The sequence below is a fragment of the Cucurbita maxima genome, unplaced genomic scaffold (genome assembly GCF_002738345.1).
Source record: "Cucurbita maxima cultivar Rimu unplaced genomic scaffold, Cmax_1.0 Cma_Scf00007, whole genome shotgun sequence".
NCBI lineage: Eukaryota > Viridiplantae > Streptophyta > Magnoliopsida > Cucurbitales > Cucurbitaceae > Cucurbita > Cucurbita maxima.
In genome coordinates, this window is record NW_019272023.1 from 1623578 (window position 1) to 1639139 (window position 15562).

General features: G+C 35.5%; 2 protein-coding genes across 8 annotated transcripts in view; one reads left to right on the forward strand and one right to left on the reverse strand.

Annotated features, from left to right (window-relative positions):
• LOC111481566 (DExH-box ATP-dependent RNA helicase DExH1) overlaps positions 1 to 7419 on the reverse strand; it is an 11248-nt gene extending 3829 nt beyond the window's left edge. The window contains exons 1-10 of one of the 2 annotated variants that reach the window (XM_023127059.1): positions 7105 to 7419; positions 6100 to 6245; positions 5729 to 5828; positions 5419 to 5637; positions 5239 to 5334; positions 3655 to 3930; positions 3022 to 3225; positions 2784 to 2939; positions 2527 to 2619; positions 144 to 358 (exon numbers count right to left, since the gene is read on the reverse strand). In XM_023127059.1, the coding sequence (XP_022982827.1) occupies positions 144 to 358; positions 2527 to 2619; positions 2784 to 2939; positions 3022 to 3225; positions 3655 to 3930; positions 5239 to 5334; positions 5419 to 5637; positions 5729 to 5828; positions 6100 to 6245; positions 7105 to 7386 (1787 nt within the window). In that variant the 5' untranslated portion in view covers positions 7387 to 7419. Of the gene's footprint in view, positions 1 to 143; positions 359 to 2526; positions 2620 to 2783; positions 2940 to 3021; positions 3226 to 3654; positions 3931 to 5238; positions 5335 to 5418; positions 5638 to 5728; positions 5833 to 6099; positions 6246 to 7104 lie in introns of those variants that run through there. The other variant, XM_023127060.1, reaches the window with a different exon arrangement.
• A 1003-nt stretch (positions 7420 to 8422) lies between these two features.
• The window catches only part of LOC111481560 (trafficking protein particle complex subunit 8-like), a 21844-nt gene continuing 14704 nt past the window's right edge, over positions 8423 to 15562 (forward strand). For 2 of the 6 annotated variants that reach the window (XM_023127045.1, XM_023127044.1), the window contains exons 1-7: positions 8423 to 8900; positions 9020 to 9114; positions 11327 to 11426; positions 12128 to 12232; positions 14559 to 14721; positions 15154 to 15274; positions 15412 to 15474. In XM_023127045.1, the coding sequence (XP_022982813.1) occupies positions 8741 to 8900; positions 9020 to 9114; positions 11327 to 11426; positions 12128 to 12232; positions 14559 to 14721; positions 15154 to 15274; positions 15412 to 15474 (807 nt within the window). In that variant the 5' untranslated portion in view covers positions 8423 to 8740. Of the gene's footprint in view, positions 8901 to 9019; positions 9115 to 11326; positions 11427 to 12127; positions 12262 to 14558; positions 14722 to 15153; positions 15275 to 15411; positions 15475 to 15562 lie in introns of those variants that run through there. The other 4 variants (XM_023127043.1, XM_023127047.1, XM_023127049.1 and 1 more) reach the window with 3 other exon arrangements.

A 15562-nucleotide genomic window follows, 5' to 3' on the forward strand; every position in this document is an offset into this window, starting at 1 on the left:
GGGGGGGGGGGGGGGGGGGGGGGGGGGGGGGGGGGGGGGGGGGGGGGGGGGGGGGGGGGGGGGGGGGGGGGGGGGGGGGGGGGGGGGGGGGGGGTGGAAGGAAAAGGAAAAAAGGATTCTATAAGTTCAACTAGCAAACTTACCTTTTGGCGGGGAGAGGACTATCAAATATTTCTCGCTGATTAATGGTTGGCATGGAACCATGTAAAGGAAGGATTAAGAACTTTCCAGAATCTCCAAGATAACTGTTTGCTTTAACTTTGTCGAGTAGTTTAGAAATGTCATCCCAACCAGTAAGAAATACAAGTATAGCACCATAACCTTCATGGCGACAAATATACTCAATAGTTGATTCCACCTGCAGCGGATCAACACAACTGATTATATGGAAGGAAAATCCATGCTTAGAAATACAGTGATCTAGCAAAGAAAAAGGAGGGAGTCAATTAAAATTGAAGAGCTTGAAAATCTCAATTGTCAAATTGAAGCAAAACTGATATATTTCATCTCTTCCAAGTGAATAGAAGGAGGAAAACACGAAACAGCGAGAATGTTTTTGGATAGGAAAAACAGTGAGCATTTAGGCTTAATCTCCAAGAAGGCAATGAGTATGCGGGAATGAGAATGTATTCCCTAGGAAGATTATGTTTGGTATGCAATAATAAGTTTAGATGTAATTTAGGCTTTGTTTATCTATTATCAAAAGTTGAATTTTACTTTTTAAAAAATTAATTGGAAAAAGTTGAATAGACTTTATTAATATCAGTCGTTTAAAAATTACTTCATACATTCATCCTAAATATGAAATTCATTGTAAGATGAATGATAAACTTTTTTTTAAAAAAAGCGAAGTAATATGTTTTTATATTAATTATAATCAGTGGGCTTGTTTTTTTTTTTTTTTTTAGGCACCCAATTCTTTTTTGAACCGGAGACAACTTTTCATTGAACAAATGATAACATGAAGTATTTCCATATAATGGGTTCTTTTTCCTGAATTTTAATCTTATCAACTCCTATATTTAAATCAAAATGTAGAGACTAATGCAAAAAGATACAAACTCTACAAGGGAGTGAAAAATAGAGCACAATGGAACACAAAAAGAACCACTACAGAGAACCAAAAAAGAACAAGATACAGAAAAGAACTTCCACAACAAGAAACACCAAGAAAATTGAATAAAAAGATACTAGCAAAGAGAGCCTAAAGGACCAAAATCTGCAACCGAACCAAAGACAATGCACGAGAACCAAAATTCTTGAACAAAAAAGAAGGGGGAAGACACAAAGATCGAGCCTACTATGCCCCAAAATATCAAGCAAGAACCACTAAACCCAAATCGCAAACGCAATAGAGCAATCAAAGTTTAACAACAAATTCCCTGAAAATTACAGGGAGGAGTTCATGCATCTCGAGACCACAAAGATTAATATGTGAAACACTGATGAAGAAAGAGAAGGAGGAGTCTCTTTGTCAATTTCTTGAAATAATGACACTAAATCAACACCAAAAGAATATTAAACAATAATTGTTTCAATAAGCTTAAGAGTAGATTTCACACTACTGAAACTAACTTCATATTCATGATCAACAACATAACATGAGAGAGAAGGAGAAGCGGTGGGATCCTTTACTCCTTTAGTGAAAACAAATTTTCCCTCTTCTCATATACTATACTTGATGGGTTGTCTAAAGAAAGTTTGAAGGTTTTTTTCCCTTACCATCTTGATGAGTGGACTTGGCAGATTACTTTGCTTAAGTCAGCATCTGGTGTTCCTATAGGGTCCAAAGACCAAAAAAGGGCTTGAAACTCTTAGCAACAAAGATTTGTTTTTTTCTTTTTTTGTCTGATCTTTATGTTCTATTTGGATGGTTATAGATTTTTAAGGGAGGAAATCTTGTCGGTTTTCTTTAGTTGTGGGTTTTCTTTGACTTTTGGTTATCTTGCTGCTTTGGAGTATTTGGCTAGTTTGTTGCTAGTTAGTTCGCTGTTCTGGTGAGTTCTTTGTTGGTTTTTTCTTTTGGTGGCCACTTTCTTGGCTTTTTTTTTCTCTCCCTTATGGGAGATCGTTTCCTGAACATTTTTTTTCCTCTTTTCATCAATCAACGAAAAGTTGTTCTAGTTAAAAAAGGATTACTCTCTAAAATCAAGATGCATAAGTTACAAGATGGAGTATCCAACATGGTTTGAGAAACCTAACCTTCCCGTTATGCAGTGAAGCCAACGGGAGTTTTATATGATGTCCAAATCCTTTGTCCTTTATTTCTCCCTTTTGTTTCAAATTTTATAACTTTTGCAATAGCTGAAAGAGGATTTCAGAGGGAGGAAAATGAAAATTCCATTTAGGCCACCATTTAGTCAGATTCTTGCCGTCCCCCATGTTTTGTAACTTCATCTCATCAGTAGTATTTTTTCTTTAAAAAGAAAAGGAGAAAAAGAAAATGAGAGAGAAGAATAAGACAATAACAAAGTAGCAATAGATTGATTTATCTTCGATGGTTCGTTATACAATCCAAGGACATACCAGACTCAAATCAAGTTGTGCCCCAGACCAGGCTTCAAGTGACTTTCTCGTAGATGAACTATAAGCTTTGTACTGAGCATCAATATCAACATCCTACAAAATAATAATAATAATGCTGCAGGTAAGTACCACTAGAAGTTATACATCAAAATAATGCACAGTATAACATTCAAATATACCAAATAGCAATGCAACTAACTACGAGAATACACAACAAAGATAATTAAACATCAAATGAGCATTAGGGATAAGAATGCCTCAAATAATTCTGATAAAGGATCCTTCTTGGATTCTTGTTGTCTCCTTCTTCTACTTGAATTTCCTTCAAAGTTTTCAAACTCTGACTTGATATTATAACGAGTTTTCTCCAGCACATCCTCTAAAAAAAACTCTGTCACAGAAAAAGTTTTTCCCTGACATTTCATAGTAACACCATATTATAATTCTCACATAATACATACTAAAAATATGTTATGACAAGGATGTTGTGCATACTGGTATGTGTAGTGTTGGGGCATTCGCAAAGTATTTGGAGAACAAATCTGCATTAATGGTGGCACTCATTAAAATAAGACGCAAATCTGGCCGCTGAGGAAGAAGGTTGCGCAGAATTATTAATAAAAAATCCTCATTCATGCCCCTTTCATGTATTTCATCCACAAGCAAATGGCTAACACCAGTCAATTGTGGGTCCTGGACCTGAAATTAAAGATGAGGAGCCCCTAAGATTGTGTACCCATCACAACTTTGAGCAGAATAAGAAACCGTGACCTTACCAAGGCTACAACAAGCACAACATTCAGACAAGCATAAAACAGAATAGCAGAAATTTGGAGTCTATGAAAGGACTGGAGAAGTCAATGATGTGTTCAGATGAACATTAAATTTCCATCAACATGAAGAGCCAGGTATTAGTTTTCAATTGCTGGCTCAGAAATCAGTAAAACAGCAAGTTACAACTCACAAGCATTGGCCTAAGATTCCTTTTTATCATGCTAGTTTCTGCCAGCACCTCTTATAGTCCAATTATAAATATACATAGCATACATGACATTATTGACAAAAAAAAAAGGACATGCACTGGCTATTCAAAAAATATCAAAAATATGAGCACATGAAAAGATATACCAACTGCCGGAGTAGAACTCCAGTGGTGCAAAATAATAGTCGAGTCTGGGCTGATTGTTTTGCTTCCAGTCGTATTTGATATCCAACTGTTTCACCAAGATTTTCTCCCCTTTCAGAGGATATACGAGCAGCAACTGAAATAGCAGAGATGCGCCGAGGTTGGGTGCATATTATTCTACAATCAGCACCACGAAGTTTTGATATCTCCTCCTCCAAAATAAATTGAGGGAGCTGTGTGGTTTTACCACAACCTGTCTCTCCTGAAACAACCAATACCTGACATTCAAGACAAAAATTGTGGATAGTATTAACTAGAGAAATAAAGCCAAATGTCCCTTGAGTCAAACGTTCAAGGAAATCGACACTCCATGAAACAATCACCTTTGAGAAAATAGACACTTAACCAATCAATACAATAAAACTCAAAGAAAAAGATATAGAATACTAAAGGGAAAGACAAAAATTGATAGCCTTCTGAAACCGCTGGCAGTTTATCTCCAATAGTTCTATGCCCATATATTCCTTCTTTCTTCCATTTTATGACATAATTCTTAATAATTTAGTGCTAATTCAAGTTATCTCACATAACTCCCCACATACTAACTAATCGAACCCAACCTGATATGGGAATTCCAACATTTCTTTTTTTTAATGCTGGTCATCCTATAAATCCACATGAAACCCACTTGGGCTCCATCACCAACACTTCCTCCTCTTTTCTTTTCTTTTTTTTTTTTTTTTGGATAAGAGACAATTTCATTGATGATTGAAATTTACAAAAGGGATGTAATATCCATGATGTTTACAAAACACTTGCTCCTCTTCTAAACTTGCAAGTAGATTGATATTGATTTCTATGGTTGATTTAACCTATTTTCATAGGTTTTCTTATCAAAAAAATTAAAAACCATATTTTCAAAGGTTTTATCAGTCAATTCCATTACTATTTTCATCAAATTCATGAATAGCGACATGCACTTCATCACTCCACAAGCAAACAATTTAATTTCAAACCGTGTTCGAAAATCTAAATCCATGCCAGTAACTAGTTTAATACCACTTGGTCAGAAATAACATGTAATAGTAAACCGAACAATGTTCTAAATGCTAATACCCAAGCTAAGGGCTCTCTCCCCCATACTTAAACCAAATATATTCCTACTCCTACCTCACTCACACTTCCCCCTTCCCTTAAAACCACAGGAAATTAACTCCTCTCTCTAACAAAGTCAAACACACCCCAGCTATCCCATATAACTACCTAAATGCTGATTGAGAGAGTTCCAAGCTTGCTACCGGCATCCACACTCTTTCTCGAGTAGTCCAGGCCTAAATCTCCACCATTGGTCATGTTAAACAACCATGAACAAAATAATAAACAATTCAAACAATATCATATTCATGCTAAATGTTATGCATAGAATAGAGAATCACATGCAGCTTATATTATTCGTTCTTTTTGCTAAAATCAGGTGGAGAGAAAAGAAGGTGTTCAAATTTGCAATATGAATGTTAGCTTTCAAAAATAATATAATGTTTTTACTAAAATAAATTTGAAGATCTATACAGACAAAGCATTTGCACCTGGTTTTCTGTCATTGCTTTTATAAATTCAGATTTTACATTGAAGGCAGGAAGCCTTTCTCTAAATGCCAGCATTGCTTTTAAGCCATCGCTTACCTGCAATGCCCAATAGGTAACATGATATTTATGTTGGAGAGAGAAAGAGCATCATTACAAAAGAGAAAAGATAAAAAAATTTACTTTCATCTCTTCCTGCTTCTGCTTAAGTTCAGCACTAAGTTTCTCCTTTGCTAAATCAGTCTCCAACTTGTAGACAGGTTTTGTGTTATTTATAGAAGTTGGAGTCTGTTTGCCTCCTTCAGCTGATGCAGTAGAAGAAACACTGTGCTCCCTTCCCAGACCCTGCATGTCATCCAGAAGATTTCCAACCCTCCTCTCTATATCGGTAGTCATTCGAATCTGTAGATAAATTAAAATAAGTTAGACTCTGCTTAAACAAATTGGGTAACCAAAAAAAATATTACAAGTTATTAAGAGACAAAAAATGAACCTCCTTTTGTGTGGACCCATGTCGTTCATCCAGATCAGCCCGGTAATCTGGCAATGGAACTTTACTAACCACAAGGGCTTTCCCCTTATTATATGCATGGCTTTCTTACACAAGCACAAAATCAGTAAAATAAAGTATTAGATGCCATCCTAGGTAGCATATACATTATTTTTGTACCATAAAAAAGTACAAAAGGTTGCAAGCTTGCAACACATAAAATGTTGAAGTGCTACTAGTTAAGGGAAAAAAAAATTCAACGATTCAAGGAAAAGAAACTGAGATAAGTAAAAGCTCAGCTTGTTCGTGTACTTAATTATTGATTTCAGTAAGCCTAATATTAGTTCTTGTTAAATATGGCAGTAGAAACGTACAAGTAGAGACCCTGCTGATGAGCCATGTCGTAAAGGATTTCTTGGTCTCTTCGACTATAATTACGCTTAATTATCAACTCTTGTTCCCCTCCTCTTTTCATCTGGTCCATCTTAGTCCACCATTCATCTTCATTAAGAACCTCCATCTGCATTTAGGAGTTATTTTCGAGGGAAAATGTATTAAAATTCAAAATCATACATTAAATAATTGGACAATAAAACAGAAAAATATATAATTCAAACACTAATCAAGCCGTCATTAAAAAATCAAAAGATGCCCCAATAGATGACACCTCTAGAGATGGGACATGCACCAAACTTGATGAAAGGACTTGATGGAGAAATGAGGAATGGATTTAGTTATCCACCAAACTTGATTCTATTTGATTTTTTTAATTGAAATAAGATTTCATATATAAGATTCAAACACTCGAACGTTTTAAGGGGAATAAAAAGGACCTTGCTCTTAGCACCAATATCATAATGGAATATTAAATGAAGCGGTCCCTTTTCCTGTGAATTGGCGAACTTTTAGACTCAATCCAATGACTCTATGTAGAGTACCCTGCTAACCAAGCCCTTTGTGTGGGATAACAAGTTCCCTAAAAAGTTAGGTTTCACAATTCGTTAATGGCTTAAAAGAGGGTAGGCACTCAATATAGAATTCAAAACGGAAATTCCAACATCACAGTTCCTTAACCATGCTTCAAAGAAATCCAATGTTTTTTCCTTCCCCTCACATATTGATTTTTGTAACTACAGTAGCTTTTACAAATTTCGACTGAAGGGGCTCGTATACACAGGTAAATAGAGAACGACTAACCCAATGATCTGTCCAAACATTAGATACAATCAGCTAAGCCTAATGCAACGACTAACCCAGCTAACTGGGCTTAACAGTTAATTTTCGTTCTCCCCCTTCTACAACCCACGAACAGATCATCGCTGTCCTCGACCATTTTCCGACTCTTGAACGATAAATAATCGAAAATTTATAAAGAGCACCTCAGCAGCATTTTGTCGCAGACGCTCAGCGCGCCAGACCGGGTCCCACCAACGTTGCTCGCCTCTACCTCCGCCGCCTCTGCCTCCGCTGCCTCCACCTCCGCCGCGTCGGCCACCGCCGCGTCTTCCTCCAGATGAGCTTCCACGACGGCCACCTTGATAGTTTGGCCGATTTGACATTGCGAATGCTGAAATAACTGGCCGAAGTACAGAAAGTCGAGGCAGAAGAAATGGGCGCTTCCAGAGCAGAGTGTGACTGGAAACAGCGGTTCGGAGGGACATGAATTTATAAAGCGAGTGAAATCGCACTCGACGGTTGTAATATACACGAGCATCTAATCTCCTCCATTGAAGTATAATAATAATAATTTATATTTAAAAAAATATAATATAACAAACGCATTTACATCACTTTAACATTGAGTGTCGATGTAGTTTGGTAAACACTGACTATGTTTTCTAAACAAAAATCAAAATGTTGAAATTTTTATTTTGTACTTTTTTTATTTTTTGTCGACTAACTTGTTGAGGATGGTGAAAGCAGGTGAAATTAAATAATATATCATTTAATATATAATAAATCATGAATAAAACGAGTATGCCCCATTTTTTCACCGAGGTTTCGGGTTTTGTCTCCTAACCGATATTTGTTTGTTTTTAAAAATACAGCAATGGAATATGAAGATTGGACATCTCACCTCAAAGTGAATACATGTGATTTAGTCGTGAATGCTCTAACAATATTTGTCGAGCTAAATAATTGTATCGACCTATCATATCGATTTAGCTCATTAATCACGATTATGTATGAAAAACGACATGTAACATACAAAAAAAAAAACGTAAATTTGGGGACACATAAAACAAATGACACACATGACCATTGAAATATATATTACATTCTCCTAGTTAACTTATTGAACGATCACAATTTGATCACCAATTTAGTTAATTTAAAATTAGAGATGTTTATGGGGGCGAGAATGGAGAAGCCTTCGTCGTCCCATCCTCGCCACCAATTTCATTCCCAATTAATGCAAAATTTAAATTAACAATTATTTTATTTTGTAATATAACCCCCAAATTTAAATATTATACCATAGTAAATATTACTATTAGAATTTTGAAATTAACTAATTAATTTTTTAATATAGCTGGACGCATAAAATATTTAAAATATTATTTAATATAAGTTGAAAATATAACTGTGAATATAATCCCGTCGTGGGCAATGTTCCTCAAATTTACATCCCGTTCGGGTAGATCCGTTAAAATGAATATTTCTACTTAAAATATTCTAAAATTACAATAAAAAGAAAAAGAAAAAGAGAGGGGATTTGCGCGCAGTTTAGCGTGGGAAGACTGAGCAGATGGTCCATTAGACCACGAAGAGATGGACAAAACTCGTCGGTAGCTTGCTGCCTCAGTAGTACATCCCAAGACCAGGCGGAATTATTGTTCGTCACAGTCTTAACACGGCAGCTCTCTCTCATTCTCCATTGCCGCCGGTGAAATTTAATGGTTCAATAGCAATTAGCAGCATTTAACTCGTCGGGCGAGTCGCGTTGATCCGGCAAGGCGATTTGCTCCCGCCAGCTGGCGTTGGTCACTGCCTGCAGCTGAAAGAAAGGGAGGCATGGATCCGGAAAATACACCACTGGGCAGGATGCTGCTGGAAGAGATCACTCCGGTTATCATGGTGCTGAATACCCCACTTGTTGAAGAAGCCTGCCTGAAGAATGGTCTCTCATTCATCCAGATGCTCAGCCCCTTCTGCTCGTTTAACAACATTGACGGTAATCCACTGTTATCTTCCGCAAAACAGATTCAATTTAGTACATACCCTTTATACTTAGCTGTGAGAACGTGGACGCGAGAACGTTTCTTGTTTAGTTGGGCTTCCTTTTCGTTTCAGTGCCCGTACGGACCGCCAGTGATCAACCTTACAGGATTAAGAAATTCAGTTCACGGTTGTTTTACGGTTCGGATATTCGTCAACCAAATTTCGAGGTAACATTTTAAATGAGATGTTTGGTTCCTGACAATGTTAGTTGGACCGCGTTCCATGGTATATTTGTAGTTTGGATAGCTAATACAAGAGAATTCAACTCAACTGACAGTGATTGAACGAAGCTTATGTACAAACCAACTAGCTAATTTGAAGCTCATGTAAAAATCAACTGGCCAAGTTTAATCACTGTAACATACTAGGGTACTGAAATAGAAAAATCCATTTTGCGTTTGATATGAATGACGATGGATTGTATAATTTAACTATGAACTCTGCTTATGCCTGATTGCAGTTGAATTATTTGTTTGATGTTTGGGGTTTTGCTGGGTCAAGCCTGTCGATTAATTTCTTAGAGAGAGTTTTAGATAATTGGAGGGAAATAGGTCGAGGATATTTTTAATGTGCATGTATAGCCATTATATGGTCAGTGGGTGTCTTAGCAGAAGATGATAGTAGAATCTATGAAAGTAAAAAGGAAGAGAAGACCCTAAACTCGCATGACAAGCCAAAAACTTGAAAGAATCACTAAAAAAATATTTGATGAAATGAAAAAGTACAAGCAAGTAACAAAAAAAATGGAATTGTGATACTAGGATCATGAGGAGAGGAATGAAATTCTAAGAGGTAATTAATGCCTTAGTCTGCAGAGAATTCATCATATTGATATGTCAAGAAAAATTGATTAGCCATGCTTTGTAGTCATATATCCAATTTAGAAGAAAAAAAAGTAAAACTTCCTATAGGTGGTAGATGTGAGTTATTGAGACGAAATACCCAAAGAGAAAACTAGAAAAGAACTAAGCTTGATGTTTCTGTTTTTAAAATTCTTATGCAGAGTATTTTGTTGTGGAATAAGGGCAATTTTGGTCACGTATGAAATAGGAAAGCTAAACTTCTGAAAGAGTTATTTGCCATTGATGTCAAAGAAGATGTTTTTCTCGTTCCCCAAGAAGAAAATGCTAGAAAGTTTAACTTAAAAATTGCTTTCTTTTTTCTTGGGAGGATATGTAGTTGAGGAATAGACCCCTCAGCTCTTTGTTTCCTCAGTTATACTCCTTTACTTCCAAGAGGAACTGGTTGGTGGATCACATCCTCCCGCTTTGTGGCATCCTCTATTTCTCTTGGTTTTTCCTTCCTTTGTTCAATAGGGAAACAACAAATATTGCGGACTTCATATCTCTGATTCTTGATTTTTTGGTTAGCCCTGGGAGAGAGGATTATCGCCTTTGAGGTTTAGTCTCGGTGATGGGTTTTCTTGTAATTCCTTCTTCTGTTTCTTGGTGAACCCTCTCCCGCCTAGATCTTCTTCCTTTTCTTAACCATGGAAGACCAAAATTTCCAAAAAGATTAAATTCTTTGTGACAAGTCCTTCGTATAAGAGTTGATACGTGTTTTAGGGCCGCACTGTTGTATTCTCTTTTGGGGTGGCTGAAGATCTTGACCACCATTTTGGGAGTTGCGACGACGCTTTTTCGGTATGGAGTTGCTTCTCTCAGGCTTTTGGTTTTCTTCTAGCTCGACCTAGTGGGTGTAGTTCTCCGATTGTGGAACTCCTGCTTCACTCGCCCTTTAGTGATACAGGGCGTTTTCTATGGCTTACCAGGGTTTGTGCAATTTTGTGGGATCTTTGGGAGGAGAGGAACAATAGAATTTTTGGAGGAGAACCCTAGAGAAAAGGGGTGTGGTCCTTTGTTTAATTCCATGTCTCCCTTTGGGACCCAGCCTCTATGATCATTGTACCCCATTAGTCTTATTTTGCTTGATTGAAGTTTCTTTTATCTTAATTTCGATTTTGAACATATTTTGAACATTGCGAGTTTTAAATCTGTTTCTTCTTTATTTAGGAGTGAATAGTCATTATATTTGGGAATTAGGTACTGGTTGTAGAAAAAATATGGAAACGTTTTGCGTAAGGTATAACTTGTAAGGATGCCATTTTATGTATGGAACACGTATAGTTGCAAATGTGGCATATAGAGTGGAGAGTCATAAAGACCTTTCAAGCATCACCTGGAACATTCTGAAAACGGAATTTCTCAAGTGCAAATCTTTACCATATTGTTTCATTTTTCACTGATATTGTTAGGCCATCAAAATGTTTCATAAAATCAGTCTCCTGCTTTTATTTTGTCTCCAATATACGAGGACTGCTTTTGCTTGTTCTTTCAACTATCTTCCTCTTATTTTATACTTCCCTAATCATTCATTTAGGCATCAAAAGAGCGACTGAAACAAGTCATTACACAAGCCAGCGAGAAAGATCTTTCTAAACTATGTTCTGATCCACCTCAAATTAATGAAGCAGTTGACTGTAAGTACTGTTCATCTTTAGACTATTGGATCTTGTTATTTGTATGTTCATCTAAAAGTTTTGGCGTCTTCTTGAACTCTTTTTAGTTCAGCTATATGGGAAAGAGTTCCAATCCAAAGAAAAAAAAAAAACAAAAGTCCAAACGAAAACTCATCTATGAAATTCAAAGTAGATTGTAAAAAGTAGTTTTTTGAGTTGTTGAATAAGAAACAAATCTTTTGATTAAAAAAAATTAAGCCGAAAGTTACAAACTTCAAAAGGATTGAACATAAACAGAAATTAAAATTGTATTATAAAAACATTCTACAAAGAAAAGTTCATTTATTCAAAGCATAAATTACTGTGCAGACTACGATTGTCTTTTTTTTTTTTCTTTTCTCTATGAATAAAATTTGGTTAAAAAAAAAAAAAAATTGGCACAGATTCTTTTTCTGAAATTCAAACTATATTTGAACTGTTTTCCTACAAACAAAAAAAGAAAGAACAAGAAGGAAAAACAAGAAAGAAAAAAGAGGAGAAGCCAAAGAGATCATGTGAAACGCACTATGTTACAATTCTTTTTTAGGTTTCCAGTCTTCCCCATCTTCACTGGTTATGGAACAACCTTCATGACTAATAGTGACATTCTTTGTGGTTGGTTTCTGGTCCTTTGAAACTTAACACCATCTTTGAATTATGTCTGACTTAACAAATCACTGCAGGTTTTGAGTCTGCAATTCTACCTTCGTGGTTTCAGTTATTTAACAAAGAGCTTATACGTAATGTATCCTTTTCAGAACATGAAGCTTTTGACCATCCTGTGGCATGTAAGATTATAGAAAATATGAAGTATTCTGTAAGCCTTCTTTTTTCAAGTGTTATGGTACTTATATTAGTATATTTGTATTGTTGTAAAGTATCTTATACATATAGACCTTATCATCTTTTAACATTCTTTTATTTAGTTTAACCTTTTACTTATGTCTGTATATATCTAGTGTGAATAGAATACAATACCATCATTCTGTCAGACCTTTTATGTTTACATTAAGGGCAAGGCTTCTTCAGTTTCGTCACCTACCATGCAAAGTCTTCTAATTGGTTTAATGCTTATTCTTTTAACCATACAAATAAAACCGTCTCTCATTAAGTTTCTCTTTGATATATTGTCTATCATTGTCAACCTTTGCATTTTGGTTCTATCACGTTTCACAAAACTGTGCATGATATTACTAGAATAATAATTGCTTGGAAGTCTGATATATGTGTGTGTGTGTGTGTATATATATATATATATATCCAATTCTTCAAGAATTTTCTGGATACGGATCCCTTTATTTACTTCCTTTCACTCCTTTGTTCTTTCGTTAGTTCTATTGCCCTTGAATTTTTGCAAGTTAATTTTAGTCTTGCTTAAATGGTGATCAGTAGTGTTTACAGTAATTTTGTAATAAGTACAAAAAAGCCATGCAAAATAGATATAGGCCCTTGACACGAAGAGAAGTGAAAGTTACAAAAAAAAAAAAAAAAAAAAAAAAAAAAAAAAAAAAAAAAAAAAATGCCAAAATNAATAAAAATAATGGAAAAGCTCAAAATGCCTATTTCACAAAAATCGGTAGGGAGGTATTGAGGTTGATTGGCGCTTAAAACCTTCTTCCATGAACTTTCAACAACATCCTGTTCTCTCTCAAACTACAAATCATGAAAATTGCGATGGTTTCCACAAAAGCTTCCTTTTCCAACAAAATGGGGATTGCTTGGATCTTGCGTTGCAATATCTTAGAAGAATCCAAGAAAACCGAAAGACAACCAGAACCGTATTTTTTAGATACAAGAAACAACTTCTCATTGATATAATGAAATTAAATAAATGTTCAAGTGATACAAACTCCGAAGGGAATGAAAAAGAAAAAATAAAAATAGCAAAGGCATCCAAGTAGAGATTTTCCATGAAGATAAATAAACATTTAAAGAACTAGGACAGAAAATTTCTTAATACCAAATAGATTGATTCTATCAAACTCCCAAGCTTCAAGCCATTTCTGCACATGACAACCCGAAAAAGTCTTCAGCTTTGCAAGAACTATTATCCCGTTGAAAGAAGTTTTGGAAGACTATTACTAGCAAAGAAATAACAAATCTCCTCATACAAGTGAATCCAAATATCTCCGAGAAGTCAAAAACAAACTTTTGCAAAGCTAGCCATGATATGACTTTCTTCTTCAACCAGAGGAAAATTTTCACGGAACTTAAGACCACAGGCTTCTAGTTCTATCAACGAAGCAAAATTGACTGACATGGATGAAGGAATAGGAGGAGGAGTCTTCTTGTCACAATCCAAAAATAATGAATAAAAAACTTATGAATAAGAACTTTCAAGAACCTCAACCTTCATACTGAAACCCACTGGCTGATGCCTCTTATTTTACTTGACTGGAACCCTTTCTTGTAGTTGGCTCCCTTTTTATAGGACTTTCCTTTTGTATGCCCTTATATTTTTCATATTTTCTCAATGAAAGTTTGGTTTTTCATTAAAAAAAAAAAAAAAAAAAAAAAAAAAAAAAAAAAAAAAAAGAAAGAAAGAAAGAAAAGAAAAGACCAAAAANAAAAAAAGGGAAGCAGAAAGCTTACCCCATCCGCTGAAGGTTACCATTTTTGTCAGCCAACTTAAGTTTCTCATAACTGTCATAATTTTGTATTTTCGAAGGGTTATATGATATAAAAAAACTTGCACCAACTCATGGATTGAGATTTAAGAAAAAGAACTTTATATTGGTCAAGTGGTCACTTTTTAGAAAGCTTAGTCGGAGAGGAACATTAGTCTTCTTTGATCATAGTAGGTTTCTAAGTTTGTGTTTTCTCCTTCAAGGTCTTTTTGTAACTTGCCCACGTGCTCAATTCATTTTCACCGCATTTATCCTACTTCAAAAGTCCCTTTTGTAACTTCTATTTTTTTTTCTTAATGCGAATCAAAGTTTGTTCATAAGTTTGTAATATGAACTTCTTTGGCTGAGGGGCCATTTCCTTGTTTATTCTTTTCATATTCTCAGTGAGAATTGTGTGTTTGTGTGTTATTTAATTCTTTATGATTAATTTGAACTTCTACTGGAAACATTTATTCTTTTTAACTGTTGTTGTCCATACCATATGCAGGTCTTTTGGTTGTCTCTTCAAGCGATGATCATCCTGTCAACAAATTTGTTGACCTCTTTAACACAATCAAATTGGCCTCTCTTCTAAATGATGATGCCATGGACCCTAAGATTATGAAGCATTATTTGTTGTTGCATGATAATCAAGATGGCTCTTCAGAGAAGTACTTTGTTCTTTTCCTTAATCTGAGGAGGACCTTTTCCGTTACATACCCACAGTATTATTTGGCAGTCAATCATTTTGAATATTACAGCATGCTCATATATTTATATTTCGTTATTTTGATTTGATTTGTTATAGTGGCTAATAAATCTAATGAAAAATTAAGCTAGTTTGTTTTTTACTCTGTATGCCAGTAGTTTGAGTAGTTGACTGTATGTGACTTTCTTTTTTAATGTTCTGTTCAGTAGTTTGCTATTATATTTATCAATTGCCTTGCTGATTTGTTTGCTAAGATGGTTGCTGCTTCGTTAATTAGTTAGGATACTTGTAGTTAATTAATTTCTTGGTTGATTAATTGGAAGGTCATATATAAATATGGCGCTTTGCTGTTTGTAAATGCCAACTCTTTGAATTGAAGTTAACTTCTCTTCAGGGCAAGTAAAATACTAACTGAAATGAGGAGTGCGTTCGGTGCGAATGACTGCCAATTACTTTCTATCAATTCTTCTCATGATGAACTCATTGAACGGGAAGATGATCCTTGGGGTTTGTTTGTAAGTTACTTGAGGCACTGTTCTTTAACCTGGTGAATCTTTTGAAATAACACAGTTAATACTGTTGTTCTACACAATGTATTTGATGAAGAGAAGTGATAAATTCTGGCCAGTAATGTCACATTCTTGTGTAACAGAAGCCCGATGTTTTGATTGGTAAGCAACTTGGCTGCTTTCTTAGCAATGAGGATCTAATTGAGGTAAATTTCTGTTACCGCTATAAATATTTGTTGTGTGCTTTGACAGCACTGCGTGCATCTGCTTTGGGGGGGGGGGGGGGGGGGGGGG